Source organism: Planococcus citri, chromosome 2 (assembly GCF_950023065.1).
Source record: "Planococcus citri chromosome 2, ihPlaCitr1.1, whole genome shotgun sequence".
Taxonomy (NCBI): Eukaryota; Metazoa; Arthropoda; class Insecta; order Hemiptera; family Pseudococcidae; genus Planococcus; species Planococcus citri.
Window position 1 is genome coordinate 6,663,133 of NC_088678.1, and position 19,235 is coordinate 6,682,367.

At 34.5% G+C, this 19,235-nt stretch overlaps 1 protein-coding gene across 1 annotated transcript; it reads right to left on the minus strand.

The window, feature by feature from the left end:
- Nucleotides 1-6,148: 6,148 nt before the first annotated feature.
- On the minus strand, nucleotides 6,149-6,949 carry LOC135834356 (acyl-CoA Delta-9 desaturase-like). The gene is made up of 2 exons (XM_065348219.1): nucleotides 6,781-6,949; nucleotides 6,149-6,626 (listed from the first exon to the last, which is right to left on the minus strand). Exons 1-2 carry the CDS (start codon nucleotides 6,861-6,863, stop codon nucleotides 6,308-6,310), a joined length of 402 nt encoding a protein of 133 aa, XP_065204291.1. The 5' UTR covers nucleotides 6,864-6,949; the 3' UTR covers nucleotides 6,149-6,307.
- Between the last annotated feature and the right edge of the window lie 12,286 nt (nucleotides 6,950-19,235).

Here is a 19,235-nt window from a genome sequence, read left to right on the forward strand (position 1 = left end):
AGGGTTACAGAAAAAGAGGATTTTTATTGCAAGAAAGTGACGGTTTTTATCGAGTAGGTATTAAGGAAAATGGGTCCGGAAGAAGATAGGTAGATGATCAAGCGGATTGAGACTTGGGAAATAGGAATCGACTAAGTAGGATAAGAAAACCTCCTAGACACCACAATAACTAACCAATAGTTCAGGAATCATCTAAAATAAAAATATCTTCTACACACATAAAAAATGAGAATTGTAAACAGCCAAGAACATAAGGAGATAAACTTGTAACAATAAATTTAGTACCTGGAGAAATCATTTCAAGAATGAATTAATTATTAAATTGAAGAAGTTCCAAAAGAGAAAGTAAATCGGATCTCATAATTGAGATATAGGTATCAAGTAATTTAAAGGAGATATGATGAACCTATTTAAGATTTATAATCATGTCATATCGAGGTAATTAAAATTGTAAGTCAATGGGTCATTCCATGTCAACTCAACCAAAAAAAGGCGATTTTGAAAGTCATGCCTTTCGATTTCGCTCAAATTTTTTTTACAATATCTACCCACCCAGTAAGTAAGAAAGCCGCAATCAGTTTGGTCCCAGCCCCCTCAGTGGGCGGGTGCTTCCATTATTTTCACATTGTCTCGAGGTACTCAACTTCAGCAGCCCATTTCTCCAAAACTATGATACTTTGATCAAAACTGATTTCACAGTTCGAAAGGGCATTGAATTTTGAACTTTTTAAGCATTTTGAAATTTTCAAAAGTTGAAAGTTGAACTTTCAATTTGAAAGTTCAAATTTCAAAATGGTACTGTAAGTGGGAGCTACCATTTAAAATTTTGAAAAAATTTCCATAGATGTACATTTTGATACTTTTTTGAAATATTTAGGTTTCGAGTTGGGACTCGTAGACGGAGGGGGAGCACCCCCACCCCAAATTTTGGGTGAAACTTTCGAAAGAAAATCTGGGGCATGTGATATATCGAATTGTATGTTTTCGGCAACGCTGAACACGAATATGACGTTAGATTTTTGATAGGAGCCTATACACGGCCCCCAGCACCTCCCCAAAGGGGGTAAAAGTTCAAAAAAGTGTTTTGTTCGTGCGACACATGGAATAATATGTTTTTGGTGACGCTGAACACGAATATGACGTCAGATTTTTGATTGGACCTCATCCACGGCCCACAACAATTTTTTTGGAATTTTACCTATTGGGGAGGTTCTGGGGGCCATGGGTGAGGTCGATTTAAAAAACTATGGCTATATTCGTGTTCAGCGATATGGAAAACATACTATTTCATGTGTCACACGAATGTTACTATTTTTTTTTGGGTTACCCCCTTTGGGAAGGTGCAGGGGGCCGTGAATGAGGTCCAATCAAAAATCTGACGTCATATTCGTGTTCAGCGTCACCAAAAACATATTATTCCATGTGTCGCACGAACAAAACACTTTTTTGAACTTTTACCCCCTTTGGGGAGGTGCTGGGGGCCGTGGATAGGGTCCTATCAAAAATCTAACGTCATATTCGTGTTCAGCGTTGCCGAAAACATACAATTCGATATATCACATGCCCCAGATTTTCTTTCGAAAGTTTCACCCAAAATTTGGGGTGGGGGTGCTCCCCCTCCGTCTACGAGTCCCAACTCGAAACCTAAATATTTCAAAAAAGTATCAAAATGTACATCTATGGAAATTTTTTCAAAATTTTAAATGGTAGCTCCCACTTACAGTACCATTTTGAAATTTGAACTTTCAAATTGAAAGTTCAACTTTCAACTTTTGAAAATTTCAAAATGCTTAAAAAGTTCAAAATTCAATGCCCTTTCGAACTGTGAAATCAGTTTTGATCAAAGTATCATAGTTTTGGAGAAATGGGCTGCTGAAGTTGAGTACCTCGAGACAATGTGAAAATAATGGAAGCCCCCCACCCGCCCCCTGAGGGGGCTGGGACCAAACTGATTGCGGCTTTCTTACTTACTGGGTGGGTAGATATTGTAAAAAAAATTTGAGCGAAATCGAAGGACATGACCCAAACACGTTGGTTGAGTTGACATGGAATGACCAAAAGACTATTTCCCATATTTACAAAGGTATTCTAATGCCTAATAATTAAGGCATATCTAACCTGAGGGGAGTTAAGAGCTCTCACCACATCTCGATGCAAAGCATTGTCACCTGCACCACTGTGCTAGGCCTTGAGCAGCCATTCCAATGACATATCAAAGTAGGAAGAAAACACAAGTCGCGTAATTTGAAGAGATAAAAGTTGATTCATAATTCAAAAATCAAACATAACAAAATAGGTACTGTAATGAACAGAATGAACAGAAATATAAAAATTTGTGTTCTCTTTTGAGGAGCCCCTAAATCCCTTTTATTCTTGCATCGCGAGTTCTGAATCATTGGCCTAGATGGACCAAACGTTGTTTCTCCCACTGCAAGCTTTTATGAAAGTTCAACGATCCTTTGTCACGCTGCGACTTCGTTAAGCCATGATCAACAATGTTTCTCGCACTGCGACTAACGTTGTTTCTCGCATTGCGAATAATCCTCACTCCACCAGAAAGATCCATTTATAAAAGCTAAAGCAACTCGCTACAAGAATCAGAACATCTCTAACCATCTTATAATTTTAAGAGCTTTGTCAACTCGTGTTGAATTAAATAAAAGTTCGAAACGTTTTTTAAAAAGCTTATTTAATTCATCACAAATTGGCGCCCGAACAAAAGTTGAGCTTTCCTCGAGCTTTTTTACATTTTTAATTTATTCAATCGTTGAACTTTCATGATTTCGTAATTTTTTTTCCAATTAATTCGATTTTGCTGATAAAAATTGGTTATTGTTGTTCCAGTACTATAAGGTATGTATTATCAATTTTTTAAATTTCTTGCTTGCTTTTTTGCACACTTAGTTATTGGTATTTTTTTCGTTTAAGTGAGTCCTGATTGTTTGTCAAAATTTAACAAAAAATCCAAAATACTTCTCAACCAAGTTTCAAGTAGGTAAATGAGTTCTGAAAAACAAGACAAAGAACAAGTTGATAGAAGTAATCCAAATTCTGAAGAGCCAAATACTCCTTCTTCAGCTTCTACTAGTAGTTCTAACGTGGTTCTCCACTAATTGATGTTGTAGGAGCTCAACTACAAACTTTGGGAAAAACCATTGATATTACTTTAAATACACAAAACGTAACCCCTACCTCTTCAAATATTACTTCATCGTCCAAAAAAGCTGTGACCCCCCAATTTGAAGAACAATCTGTTGGTTGGGTCTCAAATTTATTATTGAGTGAGGCCACGTATTTAGTGACAGCATTAAAGCTTCCTGTCACTACTCCACTTAACCTCAATAAATTGAGAGAATCATTACGGAATTACGTGGCTATAGATTTAAATAATAAAAAAGCCAAAAAACTTTACGGAGCATTAATAAAATCTCAAACTACCCCAACTCTTACTGCAGAAACTCAACCCCCCCCCCCAAATTGAAACTGCAGATAATAAAACTCAAACCCCCCCCCCCCCCATATTACTTCTAAAGATAGAGATGCTCAAACAGTTGAAATCACTGAAACTCCTCAACCCCCTACCCCCAAACTTCAGATAATATTACTCAAACCCCTCCAATTATTACACAAGACCAAAATATTCAAACAAATATGTCTAAAGAAAAGGTTTTTGAACCAGAAAAATTTTCTGGTATTGACCTTTATAAATTCATTGAAAATTTTGAACTTTGTTCCAAAGCAAATAATTGGTCAGAAGATCAACAAGGAAATATTTTTCCTATGTGGGTAATTCTCAAAAAGAAGGTCAATTTTGATGTGCATAATTTTTAAAAATAAAAATCATTTTTTTGGAAAATTTGAAGTGGGAATCATTCATTAGTATAGGTGTCCCAGATCCCTGTTCTAGTGTTGACCTTCAGTCCCCCCACTGTGGACCCCGCACTCGGCCCCCCTAAAACAGCGATAATTAGGATTCGACCCTCATCGATGTGTAATATGTCGATTGATATGTTTTCAAGGTCGTAGAATTCGAATCTGGAGTTATTTTTTATGTAGAGGTGGAGGGTGGGGCGTGGGGAGGAGAAAAATGTCAAATTTTGCTTATATTATTGTGTAATATGTCGATTTATGTTTTCAGGCCGCAAAGTTCGAATCTGGACTTTTTTTTTTTTGGTAGGGGTAGAGGTGAGGTGTGGGGAAGGAGAAAATGTCGAATTTTGCTTGTATTATCGTGTAATATGTCGACTAGCGCGATAGAAGTACAGCTGCTGTCTGAAATTTGGCCAAGTTGAAGGACAAATGGGCACTGGACAAGCTGAAGGACAATCTCAACATTTTTTCGTTTCTAGCCTTACATACTGGACATTATTCGATTTTTAACACGTAATAAATGTGTACTTATCATGTAGAATAACTTCCCTTTCTCAATTATCGTTTTTGGCAGGTTCATCAGAGTAAATAAAAAGGCAATAAGCCGAAGGACACCGATTTTGCGAAATATCATATTTTCAGAGACAAGTACGATCAGAACGAGCCATTGCGTAGGTTTTGAAAATAACATTGCGGGGTAACATTTTTATGAGGACAGAGAACCAGTGCAGCCACTCGCTAGAAAAAAATGTTGGATTGGGAAGCTACCAAAAATAATTAAAAATTGCTCTAAAATTTGCGCAAAAAGTGTGTGACAGTTTTCAAATGTGAAATGTGAGCTTCCTATGGACTTATTGCAATTGCAATTTGCACAATAATGGACCTTCGTGTTCTATGATAATGAGAGTGTGTCAATTTTTCCCCCAAAAAAATGAAGTTCATGACACTTTATAACATTCATTTTCAAAAACATGGCGTGTGACAGCCAAGTCGAAGGACATTTGGGGTATAAAATCGAATGTACACCAATGAAAGGAGGGGCTAAAAATCTCAATACCATATGTGAAATGTATGGGGGATGATCCTTGAATGGACCAAAAAATAAATAAAAAATTTCATGCCAAAACCTTTCAGAAATTTGCCATGTACACGATTTTTACCTTTTTTTGAGAATTACCCATGTACCTTACTGATTTAGCTCTTGAGGTATTTAGAAATATACCAGACAGCAAATCTAAGTATTCTGAACTTAAACCACAATTCCTTAAAGCCTTTAATGAAAATGCTCAAAAAGATCTTAGCCAATCAAAATTAGTAACTCGTTTTCAAAAAGATGAAGAACATATTTTGCAATATTTGACTGACATTTTGAACCTTTGTAAAAATGTAAACCCAAATATGCCTGAAAATGAAAAATGTAAAAATATTCTGAAGGTGTTGAAACCTGAAATTTACACAGCTTTTTCTTTACAAGAAAATGATACAGTTGAAAAATTACGTAATAATCTTCAAAAATATGAATGTTCTCAAAATTTTATCAACTTCAGAAAAAATTTTGATAAAGAATCTCGTTTGGAAAAAGTGGAAAATGAATTATTTTTGCTCAAGAATCCTTTAAAAGAGATCACTGACTCACTTAAACAATTAAAATTGGAGCTCAACACAACAAAAACTTGCACAACATCTACCAATCTCATTGAAGATTCAATTTCTGATGTCAAACCCCATTCCTGCTCCCTTCTATTCAATCAAATTTTAGACCATACCAATTTCGACCATCATTTCAACCTCCCCCACCATATTTTGGCCAAACATCCAACTATGGAAATTTTAAAGGATTTTCTCCAGGATATTTTCCTACTCCTTTCAAAAGACGTAATCATTTCCAAAGACCTTTCCCCAGTTATCAAAATTCAAACATAACCCCCTAATTTATCAAACTCACTCATACACTATACCTACTTTTAAATAATACCTATTCGAAAAAAAAAACAGAATTCATTAGTACCTAATTATTCTAGTTTGTTGATTATGAAATTAAAAATATTCCTTTTGAATCTTTAGGAAAATCAAAACTTTGCAATTTACATCATCCCTCCTTCCTTTTAATAAATAATCTTCAAATCTATGTAATTTTTGAAAAAAAAAAAAAAAAAAAAAAATTGTCACCAATATTTCTTTAGTTTGTAGAAAAATATTACAAAATCTTGAAAATTTGATGGAATTGAATTTAAAAGTATCCTATAACCATTTTAGAAAAAATTTGATTTACTTTTTTTCCAAAAAAAATTAATAGAATGAAAATAAAACAATAACATGATGGTGTTACAAAAAAAACACCACTTCAATTTATTAAGTAGATTCAATTTATTAAGTAGATTTAGGTACCTACATAATTTAAACGATTTCTTTGACCGGTGAGCATTTCGTATACTATTTAATCGTCTTTCTTGTTGATGACTACAGCTGCGTCGATGTCTTGTTTCTGGATATCTTTATCGCCCCAGCCCCAAACCGGATGGCTACCATCTCCTGTTTTTTCGGCGCGTTTCTTGATCATTTCAACGGATACAGTTTTCAAATCGTAAGCCCAACCGATTTTAGCGAAAAAGTCGATAAATGCTGTCGTCGGGTTGGCCGAATAGTCTCCTAGTTCAGCGGTTTTGTAGTCCCATGGGAACACGTGATGATAATTGTGCCACCCTTCGCCTAGAGCCACAAACGAGACACATTTGTTTTCCGATGGATTAATATGTCTGAAAAAACGAGGACCAAATGTTGTTTTTATAGTACAACAAATAATTAAGTACCTATATCAACATTTGAAAAAAATTTGCTGATAAACTTGTCTGGAAAATGCACGTTTTTCCATATGTTAATATACTCTCATAAACTATGAGCACAACTTACCTGTCGTATGGTTTGTTTCCCCACATGTGAGCGGCGCTGTTCACTAACCAAGTCATATTTAAGGTCCACGTGTATCGCAACATGGCGACAATAAACCAAGAATTCAACCAAGATTCACCCCATGAATAAACCGGTACCACAGTAGGAATAATGAAGCAGAAAACCAGTATCAAGATTAAATAGTATCTGCAACGGAAAAATACATAAATAATATTAGACTATGGAAATTGGAACCTACAAATTGAGCGTATTAAAGATATGTACCTATTTAGTAATTACCAATTATGAAAATATTTCCAAAAAATGGGTCATATTTTTTCAAATTGTGGACCATAATAATAAATGTTGTTTTATCTAAACTTTTTCCTGAATCCTACTTTCCCCCAAATCCGAGGAAAAAAAACAACAGCATCAAAGTAATTTTCAATAGCAGAATGTTTGCAAAATATCTTCTGAACACGAGGTACCTAACAAAATTATCAAATTAAAATGAAAGGCTTTTGCAGATCCTTCTCAAAGTTTCTGCCGAACATTGAGCATCGTGCTTCTTTATGATTGAAAAAAAATTTCTTTCCTCCCCTGAAATAAGTATACCTATTATCTACATATACAAAACCTGCAAATGATTTTTCTCAACACTAAACCCAAATTACAAAAAAAAAAAACAAAAAAACAAAAACAACTAATACATACTAACTAAGCATTAAAAAATTATTTCTTGAAAAATTTTAAATGAAAATAATACAGAACTTTTGAGACAAATGTAGAGCTTTTTGCACTTCTTCAATTTATAGTACCTAGATACCACTGTATGATGTTAGTTATTTACAAATTTTGAAATTAAACAATTTTATCACAATTTTCCCATGAAAATAATTATGGATTTTTAAAGTTTTTAAAAATTTTTCCCATAGATTCCCACTTAACAGAAACTTTTAGTGGAAATGAAAAATCTTCTATCATCTCTACTCCGCCCTCATGGAAGTCCATTTCTGCAACTTCTGTTTTCGGTTAAAATTTAAGCTTATATAGCTGCCCCTTTTATATACACCACTAGGACCACTACTATCAAAAAGAGGCCACGTGGGTCCCACTAGTACTACATAGTACATATAGCCTAATGTATTTATCTAATTTATCTATCTATCTATCTATCTATAATACTATAAAGGAAAGTCCCCTTTTTTTGTTGCCGGTAAACTCGAAACTTGCCGAACCAAAAATTCTGAATTTTTATCCATACAAACGCCTGTAAGCTGGAGAGTGTTTATAGCAAAAAAAAAAAAAAATTAAAAAGTTCAAAAGGACTAGTGATGGGATATTATCGATATTTCGCGATATCGATATCATCAAAATATCGGAGGTTTCATATCGATAATATCGATATATATCGGATGTTTTTGAAGTTCATAAACAGACCATAAAACAGCTGATTTTTGATGAAAAGAGAAACTGAGTCATCTCTAAGCTGTTTCTATTCCTTACTTTTTGCTTTTTCAGTATCTAGCTACCTATTTGGCGCTTTTTAAAATAATGATGACATTGATGACGTAATGTCAACATTTCATCATTCTACAGATATGGCCCATGGCTACCATTAATTAGCTGTGATAATCACTATTTTACACTAAAAGAGTCTGAAAATGCTCAAAAAGAGCAAAAAAACACCTCGCACAATTTATTTACGGGATTTTTGCATAATTTTTAAAAATTTTCCGATAATCGATTATCGGATTTAAAATATCGATATATATCGAGGGCGGCAAATATCGATATATATCGATAAATATCGATAATATCCCACCACTAAAAAGGACAATTGTTATAAAGCTTCAAAGTTGAAAAAAATGACGACTTTTTTGGACTTTGCGGAGGTGAAACCAGTTTGCGGAGAGACAAGGTAAAATTTCGTTGCAAAGCGAGTGTATTACGTTGCATTGAGGGTAGGTGCTGGAAGTGGGGTGGTTCGAAGCATCGGAGTATCAGGTTGTGAAATATCATCTCCACACACTCAATGAAAAAATCTTTTTTTTCCTTGGCTATATGGTCTAAAATGGTAACACTACATCCCATGTTGAAGACTGCAGCACATTAAACTGAACAGGGATTGAAACTCTGGACTTTTAATACTGGAAAATGGTGATAGCTTCTAACTATAAACTACGAGGAAAAATGGATAAGTTAATGCAAAATAATTGTACTTTACCACTTAAAACTAAACAACACCGGAGTGAGCACTGAAAATTTTTGGTAATTTCAAAATCAAAGTTCGATTTCTAGAAATACCAATTTATGAATTTTAAAAGCCCAAAAATGAGGAAATCTAACTGCCTAAGAAATAAATTTGGCGTGTTGAAGTAAAATTTTGCACCAAATGTGAGTAAAAATTGAAAAAAATCAAAAATTTTTCAAATTTTATTCCTTTTCCCGTACGGAAAAATACTATGGTTGACTAAAGTCAACTATAGTTACCATGCAAATTTTTGTAGTCAACTATAGTACATCTTAGTCAACTATAGTAACTACAAAAATTTTCATAGTGAACTATAGTTACTACGATAAATTTTTGTGGTCAACATAGTAAGTTGTAGTCAACTATAGAAACTACAAAAATTTTCATAGTCAACAATACTAACTATGAAAATTTTCGTAGTCAACTATAGTAACTACCTATAAAATAAGAATTTCGCGAAAATTTTGTAAAAATTACAGTGAAAATCATTTTTTTTTAAATTTAAAGAGGAACACGTTTTTTTATTTGAGGACATGAGTATTTATGACACAATTTGTTGGAAAAAAATCGACACACATTTTATATCCAAATTCAGATCCGATCATTTTTTTGTAGGTTTTTGAAGGACTTTGCTCCATAAACCTGCAAGTGTAAAAAATTTTAAAGATGAAAATTAAAATATTAAAACATTTTCATCGGGTATTTTGGAAAAATGAAATTAATTTTAAAAAAAAAATCATCACACTATACCAAAATTTTAGCTGAGTTTTTTTTTCCAAGTGCAGCCTAATAATTCATATTACATACCCAAATAAATCACTTATTTAATTTATCTAAAACTATTCATCATATGGTATTCAAAATAATTTTTATCAACTTTCAAAAACGTATCATTAAAAAAAAAAAAAAAAAAAAAAAATCAAAAAGTTGAAAATTTACTAAGTCCAGACCTAAAAGGCTAAAAGTATAGAATATATACACAAATAAACCCTCTCTCCATAAGTAGCGACTTGGCCGAGTGGGTTAGACGGACGATATAACAAACATATGTTGCGTGATGTGTGAGTCGGTGGATCGAGCCCCGGTAGATCGAGCCCCGGTAGGGCCACAATTTTTTGAAATTTTTTTTTCATTTTTTTGAAATTTTATTAGCTTACAATGCCTGAAAATACACAATTTATCAATGGACATTCCATTATCAGTGTTTTAACGCAATTTTTTACCTAAAATTTTGGTACTACACTGAACTATACTATACTATGATTTACTATAGTAACTATAGTCGCGAAAATACTATAGTTACTATACTATGATTTTTCGTATAGTCAACCATGGTTTTTTTCCGTACGGGTTTTAAAATGTTTACAAGCACATTTCAAAACAGAAGAAGAGACGTTGAGAAAATTGCATTCGAAACCACTCAAAAATGCTTCAAAAAAACAAAATGAATTGAAAATGTTAATTTTCAAACTTTTTTACAATTTTCAATTTTCTTTTATTGTTGGAAAGTTGAACGAAAAAAGCTGCAGAGGAACCCTCAGTAAATCACTGCTACAAAATCGGATAAAATAGAATTCCGAACAATTTTTTTTCAACACTCATGTCACTCACATCTGACTCACTGAAAAGTGGAAACTTTTAATAAATATCATACAAAATTCATAAGCGTTTCTTCAAAAAACAGCTGAATACTTCGATAGGAAATTTTATAATCATATGTACTTGATTTTTCAATTTTCCGTCTGTAAACTGTTCCAACAGTTCACACGTTCAGAGATGGAACTTGAGGAATGGAGTACTTTTATGAACTACTGAAGTGGGGATGGTCAAAGGTTGAAATAACAAAAAGGTCATTTTTTTGAAATTTTGAATTCGATTTTTTAAAAAAATCAAAAAGAGCAGTGAACCCAATGCACCAGAAAAAAGAATCATATTAGGCCATCAAGATTATGACCGCATTTTTCGAGACTGTCGTGATCTTATGTGACCATTTTTGACCTTTTGTGGCTTTTGTAGTGATTGGGGGGAGGGGGGGGGGGAGGAAAGAATGAAACTTTCGAACTTCAAAGAACAATAATTTGGCTTGTGTCTGAAAAATGCCACTATCCAAAAATCACTGATAATGAAAATGAAAAAAATAAAATAAAAAGAGTACCTAATTCATCAATGGTGTCTTTTGTAGCCAAAAACTAACTAAGTAGGTAGGTACCTATGTACATAGATAATTCACAATGTCAGATTTTATGCACGTACTTAAGTTTTCAATTTTTCAGTTTGGGAACTGTTCTAATGGTTCAGCGATGTTCGGAGATAAAACTATGAGGAATGGGGAACTTTCAGGAACTAGAGTTGACCCCTGGAGTGGGGAGAGTTCAAGTTGAAAACTACAGAAAGGTCATTTTTTTTTGGAGGGGCATTACTGGCATTACCTACATCAGGTGAAATATCAAATAAGATAATTACCAAACAATTTTTTATTCATTCATATGTAAATAAACAAAAACAGCTCTAGATCTCTCCGATAAAAATTTCAAACTTCGAAGGATGAAAATAAAAAAAAGAATTAAAAACGGATAATTGACCAATTTTATCATTTTTAGCAATTTTTTGTTCAAAAATTATGTCTATTCCGGGAGTGCCGACTTTGGAAAAAAGGCTGGGGGAGTAAAATTTTTGATATTTCGCAAGTTTTTGAGCTCAAACTAACTAGATGATTCACGACGTGTCAAATTTTATGTAGGTAGGTTATAGGTAAGGTGCACCGGGGGAAGTCCGAATTCGGGGTAAGTCAGAAAAACTGCTCTAGCTCTTAGAGGCTTATATCTGCCGAAGCGCTACCCAGGGGTAACTTGAGGGTACTACCCCACCTTCATCACAGCATAAAAAATTTCGCGACCCAGTTTCATTTTACAGGCTTTTGATTGGTTCTTTTTTAGTTGCTGTTTTGAATTTGATTTCAAATTGTAACCAGTGTTTTTCAAACTGCTTTTTACCTCAGAAGAAAAGATCAGTAAAAGTGATATTATAAGTGAAAGTATTCCTAAAACAATAATGTAAAACCCCAAGTATTCAATTTTTTTAAATTTTCAATTATTCATTAGGTATTTATATCGCTTTTTCTGACTTACCCCCTAAATTAGTGCTACGGGGTAAGTCAGAAAAGTGAACATTGATAATTAGGATTCGACTTCATCGATGTGTAATACGTAGAATGATATGTTTTCGAGGTCGTAGAATCCGAATCTGAAGTTATTTTTTTTTTGTAGAAGTGAGGGGTGAGGCGTGGAGAGGGGGAAATTCCAAATTTTTCCTGCATTATTGTGTAATATGTCGATTGATATGAAGCAGGGAAATACAATGTCGGCTAAGTGCCAATCACGTTTTTTACGTGAGAGCGTAAACGAGTTTGCATAACAGGTACATCTTATAGAAAGGGCTATCTCTCGGTGTTCCATAGTACAACTTGGAGTCCAAGTTGTACTATGGAACACCGAGAGATAGCGCTTTCTATAAGATGTACCTGTTATGCAAACTCGTTTACGCTCTCCCGTAAAAAACGTGATTGGCACTTAGCCGACATTGTATTTCCCTGCTTCATATGTTTTCGAGGTCGTAGAATCCGAATCTGCAGTTATTTTTTTTGTAGGAGTGGGGGGTGAAGCGTGGGGAGGAGGCAATTTCAAATTTTTCACTCATTATTGTATAATATGTCGAATAATATGTTTTCAAGGTCGTAGAATCCAAATTTAGAGTTATTTTTTTGGTAGGAGTGGGGGGTGAGGCGTGGGGAGAGGGAATATTTCAAATTTTTCCTACATTATCGTGTAATATGTCGAATAATATGTTTTCGAGGTCGTAGAATTTGAATCCGGAGTCATTTTTTGTGGTGAAGGTGGAAGGTGAGTCAAATTTTGCTTATATTATGGTGTAATACGTCGATTGATGTTTTCGAGGTTTTAGAGTTCGAATCTGGAGTTGATTTTTTGGTAGAATGAGGAAAGTAAAAAATTCCAAATTTGGTTTTTATTCATCTCAATGTTTTCTTATACCACTGATGTTCAAAGTTGACAGTTTTTTATGTAAAATCAGAATTCAGAACATGTTATGTGTGCCGGTAATACGCGGCTATTCAAATATAAAAATACGCGGCCGTCGCGCATCGCTTTGTTTTCGTTTATAAAATAGTTACCAAAATTTTACTTTGTTATTGTTGTCGAATACATCGTTATATCAACATTGATTATTTATCCGACTTGAGATTTCTTTGATTCTTAGTACAGCATCTGTACAATTGGTGACCTCCGACGAAAAAATGATGAACGAAAGCGGCGAAACTGGCACTTCGGCGAATAATGGTTCAGCTACGAATGGCGCTTATAGGGCAGTTATCAACACGGTCAAAGTCGAATTTCCACCTTTCGCGCCGAATAATGTCCAGCTATGTGCCGGTAATACGCGGCTATTCAAATATAAAAATACGCGGCCGTCGCGCATCGCTTTGTTTTCGTTTATAAAATAGTTACCAAAATTTTACTTTGTTATTGTTGTTCAATACATCGTTATATCAACATTGATTATTTATCCGACTTGAGATTTCTTTGATTCTTAGTACAGCATCTGTACATTATGAAAAAAAAAATGCTATACAATCAGGCAATATCATGTGTTCTTTTCTGCAGGATGATGTCAGATGTGTATTTTGGAGTGGTGTTACTATGTTTTGGGGATTTTTTGTTTTGTTTTCTCAGAAGATGATTATTTTTTCTCCTAACATGAGTTTTTCAATTTTTTACAAATACATTTTTGTACTCTACAATAAATTGTCAGATGAATTGTTTTTCTGAAGTTACCACAATGACAGCCAAAATGCCATAATAGGCAGGAGGGGGAGATTTCTACAAATCGCCATTTTCATACACATCCGTGTTTTTGAGCGGAAGGTATTTCAAATAATCATTAGTTAGCTCATTTCATTACTGTTCCAACTTCCACGGGGCACAGTAGGCCACAACCCCCCTCTCCCCAAACGGTGATACTTGAATATCACTCAACCCTAAAAACTAGCTCAAGATTTGAATTCTGCGACCTTGAACACATATCAATCAATATGTTACACAATATTATATGCAAAATTTGAAATTTCTCCTCTCCCCTTGCTTCGCTTCCTACCCCTGCAAAAAAAATAACCCCACATTCGGATTCTACGACCTCGAAAACATACTATTCGACATATTACATGATAATGTAGGAAAATTTTGAAATTTTCCCTCTCCCCACGCCTCACCCCCCACTCCCACAAAAAAAATTACTCCAGATTCGGATTTTACGACCTCGAAAACATATTATTCGACATATTGCGCATCGATCAGGGTCGAATCTTAAAATCACCAATTAATTTTGTAGATTTTCTGACTTACCCCAAAGCGGGGTAAGTCAGAACAAGTTACATTTTATTCGATTGTGCGAAAGCTACTGTGACAATCGCGCCAAAATTTTTACCATAGGTTAAGAACTCTTATGGGAACCTACGTACCAAATTTCAGCCATATTGGTTCAGTAGTACGAGAGTAACAGCTGATCAAAGTTGAAATTGTGAAAAAACGTTCTGACTTCCCCCGGTGCACCTTACATAGGTACTTGAATTTTTCAGCCTGGAAACTGTTCTAATAGTTCAGACGTTCAGAAATAAAACTTGAGGAATGAAGTGCTTTTAGGAACTATAGCTGACCCCTGAAGTGGAGAGACAAAAAAGGTTCAATTTTAGCCAAATTTTTGTTCAAAAATTATGTCTATTTCGGGAATGCCGACTTTGGAAAAAAGACGGGGGAGTAAAATTTTTGATATTTCGGAAGTTTTTGAGCTCAAACTAACTAGATAATTCACGACGTGTCAAATTTTATGTAGTTATAGGTTATAGGTACATACTTGAATTTTCAATGTTTCAGTCTGGAAACTGTTCTAATAGTTCAGACGTTCAGAAATAAAACTTGAGGAATGGAGTACTTTCAGAAACTATACCTGATCCCTGAAGTGGAGAGGGTCAAAGGTTCAAATTACAGAAAGGTCTTTTTTTTTTTGGAGGGGCATTAGTGTCATTACCCACATTAGGTAAAATACGACGACCATTACCAAACAATTTTTTATTTACTCATAAATGATTAAAAAAAAAATGCAGCTCCATCTTTCCACCCTCCACCCGTCCGAAGGATGGGTATTTTCTGCTTGTATTGTATATCGCACCTCGGGAGTAATAAGGTGACATCTCAAAAAAATGAAATTTTACAGGAGAGTGATTTTCTTTTTTTTAAAAACTTGATTCATTATTTTTATCAACTTATAATTAATTGTGAGGAATGAATAGCACCTCATTTTAAAGATCTGGTATCCTACCTTCATTTAGCATAAGAACACTTTGAAAAATAAAATCTTAAAGAGGAAATATTTCAATGTTTGGAAAACATTTTGAGTTAGCACCTTTCATTAAAGTTGATGTGGAAGCGAAAGGAAGCGTCCAAAAAAAAAAATGCATCTTATCAAAGTTGTAGAGAATTAAATTTCCAATCGACGTTATGTCGTTAGTTTTTTTCTAGAGTGCTTAGTTTTTGAGTTTTTCTCAAAAAACTAAAATTTCATGATATGTGCAAATTCATTTTTCTGAAAAGTGATCAATTTAAAAAATTCTTTCCATTTGGTACAAACTAATAAAGAATGCACTCCTTGTGACTATTTCTAACTGACAAACATTCAAAACAATCAAAACTGTTTGTTAACACTTTGTATGTACAAAATTTGCTCAAAAAAGGTGGAGTTTTTTGAGATGTCACCTTATAACTCCAAACAACTTGCAATGTTGTTGGGATTTTGAGTTAGGCCATTTGGGTTTTTTACATGATCTAGATAATGTACCCAACTCAAAGTGTTATTTTTGGTTGAGGGGGGGTCACACAAGCCCCAAAAATGCAAAAACATCAAAATCAATTTTTTTTGAGATGTCACCTTATTACTCCCGAGGTGCGATAATATGTTGTATACCTACTAGACTATAAGCCATACACGAAAAAGTGCTCTAGAAGTTGATTTTGTATTTTTTTTTTCGGGTACCAAAAAAATGCGCTGCCACAATGAAGGTACCTGCCCCATTCAGAAAAGTGCAATTTTGAAATTTTTACCCCGCATAATAGGGGGAGGGGTGGAACCTCAAGAAGGTGATTTTGGGGACATGGTCGGGACCAAAAAAACTCGACGGGGTTGTGTTGGGGGACTTCTCCCGATGCCAAATATGTAATTTTTTTCCATGAAACCCTGCACAACTGCATTTTATGGCACTTTGAATGCAATTTTTATGCATTTTTGGCCATTTTTGATGGTAAAATGACTCTATAATGTCCAGGATATGGTTCGGGATCGAACGATTCTTGGACGTTAGTTAAACGGGGCTATTTGAAGCCCAACTACGCAAAAAAGGCAAAAAAATACGATCACAACGCGATTTTACGCACACTAATAGGCTTGTTAACCACCCCCCACCCACCCACACCACTGGAATTCAATAATGAATTGTCTATTCGATAATATCGATGCGAACCATCAAAATGGTATAAAATTTCACGCTGTGTTATAGGTAGGATCGGAATGATTAGTTGGTAAAAAATGGTAAGAATTAACTCTATGTGAATGCGGCTCAGAAATATTCCTTTAGCGAGGAATATTTGCCTTGTATCCTAGACTAGCTCAATGCGAGAGAGTTTAATCATTCAAACCTGCTATAAGCATATTTCTTGATACTATTTTCAGTAAAAACACATCAATACACCTTTCAATGATATTTTTATTAGAAAATAGTTCAAGTCTAGAGATATTTATGTACAACGTTATAATCTATGTTTACGTACGAGTATATGCTCGTAAGTACAGACATTAGATGGACGTTTCAATGTATTATTAAACACACGACGCGAGTTTCTTGAGGAATGAAAAAGTATTTACACTGATTAAAATGCGATAAAGTTACTTTTTACACCAATTAAGTATTATTTACGTTAAAAGCTACATTAATCTGGATGGGCGAACGCTGCCTGGGGGAACTTATTTAGTTACATACTTACTGACACTGTCACTGTCCTATGTCTCTCCGTTGCACTCCTAATACTTGAGGCATCCGACATAAATTAAGCACTGTTCGCATTATTTGACCAAAATAGTTACTCGTATTAAGAGTTATTTTATCAAAGGATTGAGTTTTGTTTAGATGAAGATTATTTATCTAGCATTATTTATAAAGAAATTCACGAGTAATTTAGCGGATTACCCTCGAAGTGGCCGGAATTGAGAGAATAATCCTTAAAACGACGCCAATAATAGATAATTTAATTAGCTATTGTCATGGCTGAATCTCCACGCCAAGAGTGGTACAAACAGAAAAAAGGATGACATGAGCAAGATACTCATGCAATCATACATTTAGGTATAACAAGCAAGCTCGCCATACCACCAGGGTAGTGACGATTTTGTACCAACTATCGCGAAATCGTAAGAACAAAAAGGTGATTTGTGTGCTCGCGTATTTGTTTTTATACTAAGGGTTGTAGACAGGGTGTACAGAGGTACAGAGATCACCCTTTTTAGACGCGAGCGCGAGCTATCAGATCATATATCGCACCTCGGGAGTAATAAGGTCACATCTCAAAAAAGTGAAATTTTACAGGAGAGTGATTTTCTTTTTTTTTTAAACTTGATTCATTATTTTCATCAACTTATAATCAATTGTGAGGAATGAATAGCATGTCATTTTGAAGATTGGGTATCCTACCTTCATTTAGCATAAGAATATTTTGAAAAATAAACTCTTAAAGAGGAAATATTTCAATGTTTGGAAAACATTTTGAGTTATAACCTTTCATAAAAAGTGATCTGGAGGCGGAAATAAGCGCCCAAAAAATTTCACGATAACAAAGTTGTAGAGAATTAAATTTCCAATCGACATAATGTCGTTAGTTTTTTTCTAGAGTGCTTAGTTTTTGAGTTTTTCTCAAAAAACTAAAATTTCATGATATGTGCAAATTCATTTTTCTGTAAAGTGATCAATTTAAAAAAAAATTTCCATTTGGTACAAACCAATAAAAAATGCACTCCTTGTGACTATTTCAAACTGACAAACATTCAAAACAATCAAAACTATTTGTTAACACTTTGTATGTACAAAATTTGCTCAAAAAAGGTGGAGTTTTTTGAGATGTGACCTTATAACTCCAAACAACTTGCAATGTTGTAGAAATTTTGAGTTAGACTCTTTGCATTTTTTACATGATCTAAGCAGCATACCCGACTCAAAGTGTTATTTTTGGTTGCAGGGGGTCATGCAAACCCCAAAAATGCAAAAACATCAAAATCGATTTTTTTTTTCTTACAAGCATCATATTGTGACATAAATCCTCATGAACAGACGCGTAATGTGCAACGTTTTCAATTTCATAGTTAGCTTTATTGGGAGGGGGAGGGGGGCAAAACTCCACCGAGAGGGTCAAAATGAAAAATTGTTGCAATTTTCGAGCTCAGTGAGAAATTTTATACCATTTTGATAGGTCATGTTCAAGTTTTCAAATCCTTGTTCAAACATAGTCCTCAAAGAGGAAGGGAGGGGGGGGGGGGTGGAGATTAAATGAAAAATTTTGAAGCAAAAATTTTCCCAAATAAAACGAATATGAGAATCATTCTGATTGCGTAAACATAAATCCTCAGTATCGACGCGTAATGTGCAAAATTTGTTCAATATCATCGATATTATATTCAGTTTGGGGGGCAAAACTCCACCGCCAGGGGGGGGGTCAGAATTGAAAATCGTTGTGATTATTGAGTTCAGCGTGAAATTTTATACCATTTTGATGGGTCGCATCGATATTATCGAATAGGTAATGCATTATTGAATTCCAGTGGTTAGGGTGGGGGGGGGGGGTGGTGGTTAACAAGCCTATTAGTGCACGTAAAATCACGCTGTGATCGTATTTTTTCGCCGTTTTTGCGTAGTTGGGCTTCAAATAGCCCCGTTTAACTAACGTGGAAGAATCGTTCGATCCCGAGCCATATCCTGGGCATTAGAGCCATTTTACCATCAAAAATGGCCAAAAATGCATAAAAATCGCATTTAAAGTGCCATAAAACGCAGTTGTGCATGGTTTCACGGAAAAAAATTACATGTTTGGCATTGGGAGAAGTCCCCCTACAC

Excerpts from the sequence above, each read along its gene's own strand:
- LOC135834356 (XM_065348219.1), bottom strand. The coding sequence starts at position 6,863 with ATGTTGCGATACACGTGGACCTTAAATATGACTTGGTTAGTGAACAGC. Across the intron at positions 6,627-6,780 it reads GGAAACAAACCATACGACAG|ACATATTAATCCATCGGAAA; the intron begins GTAAGTTGTGCT and ends TCGTTTTTTCAG.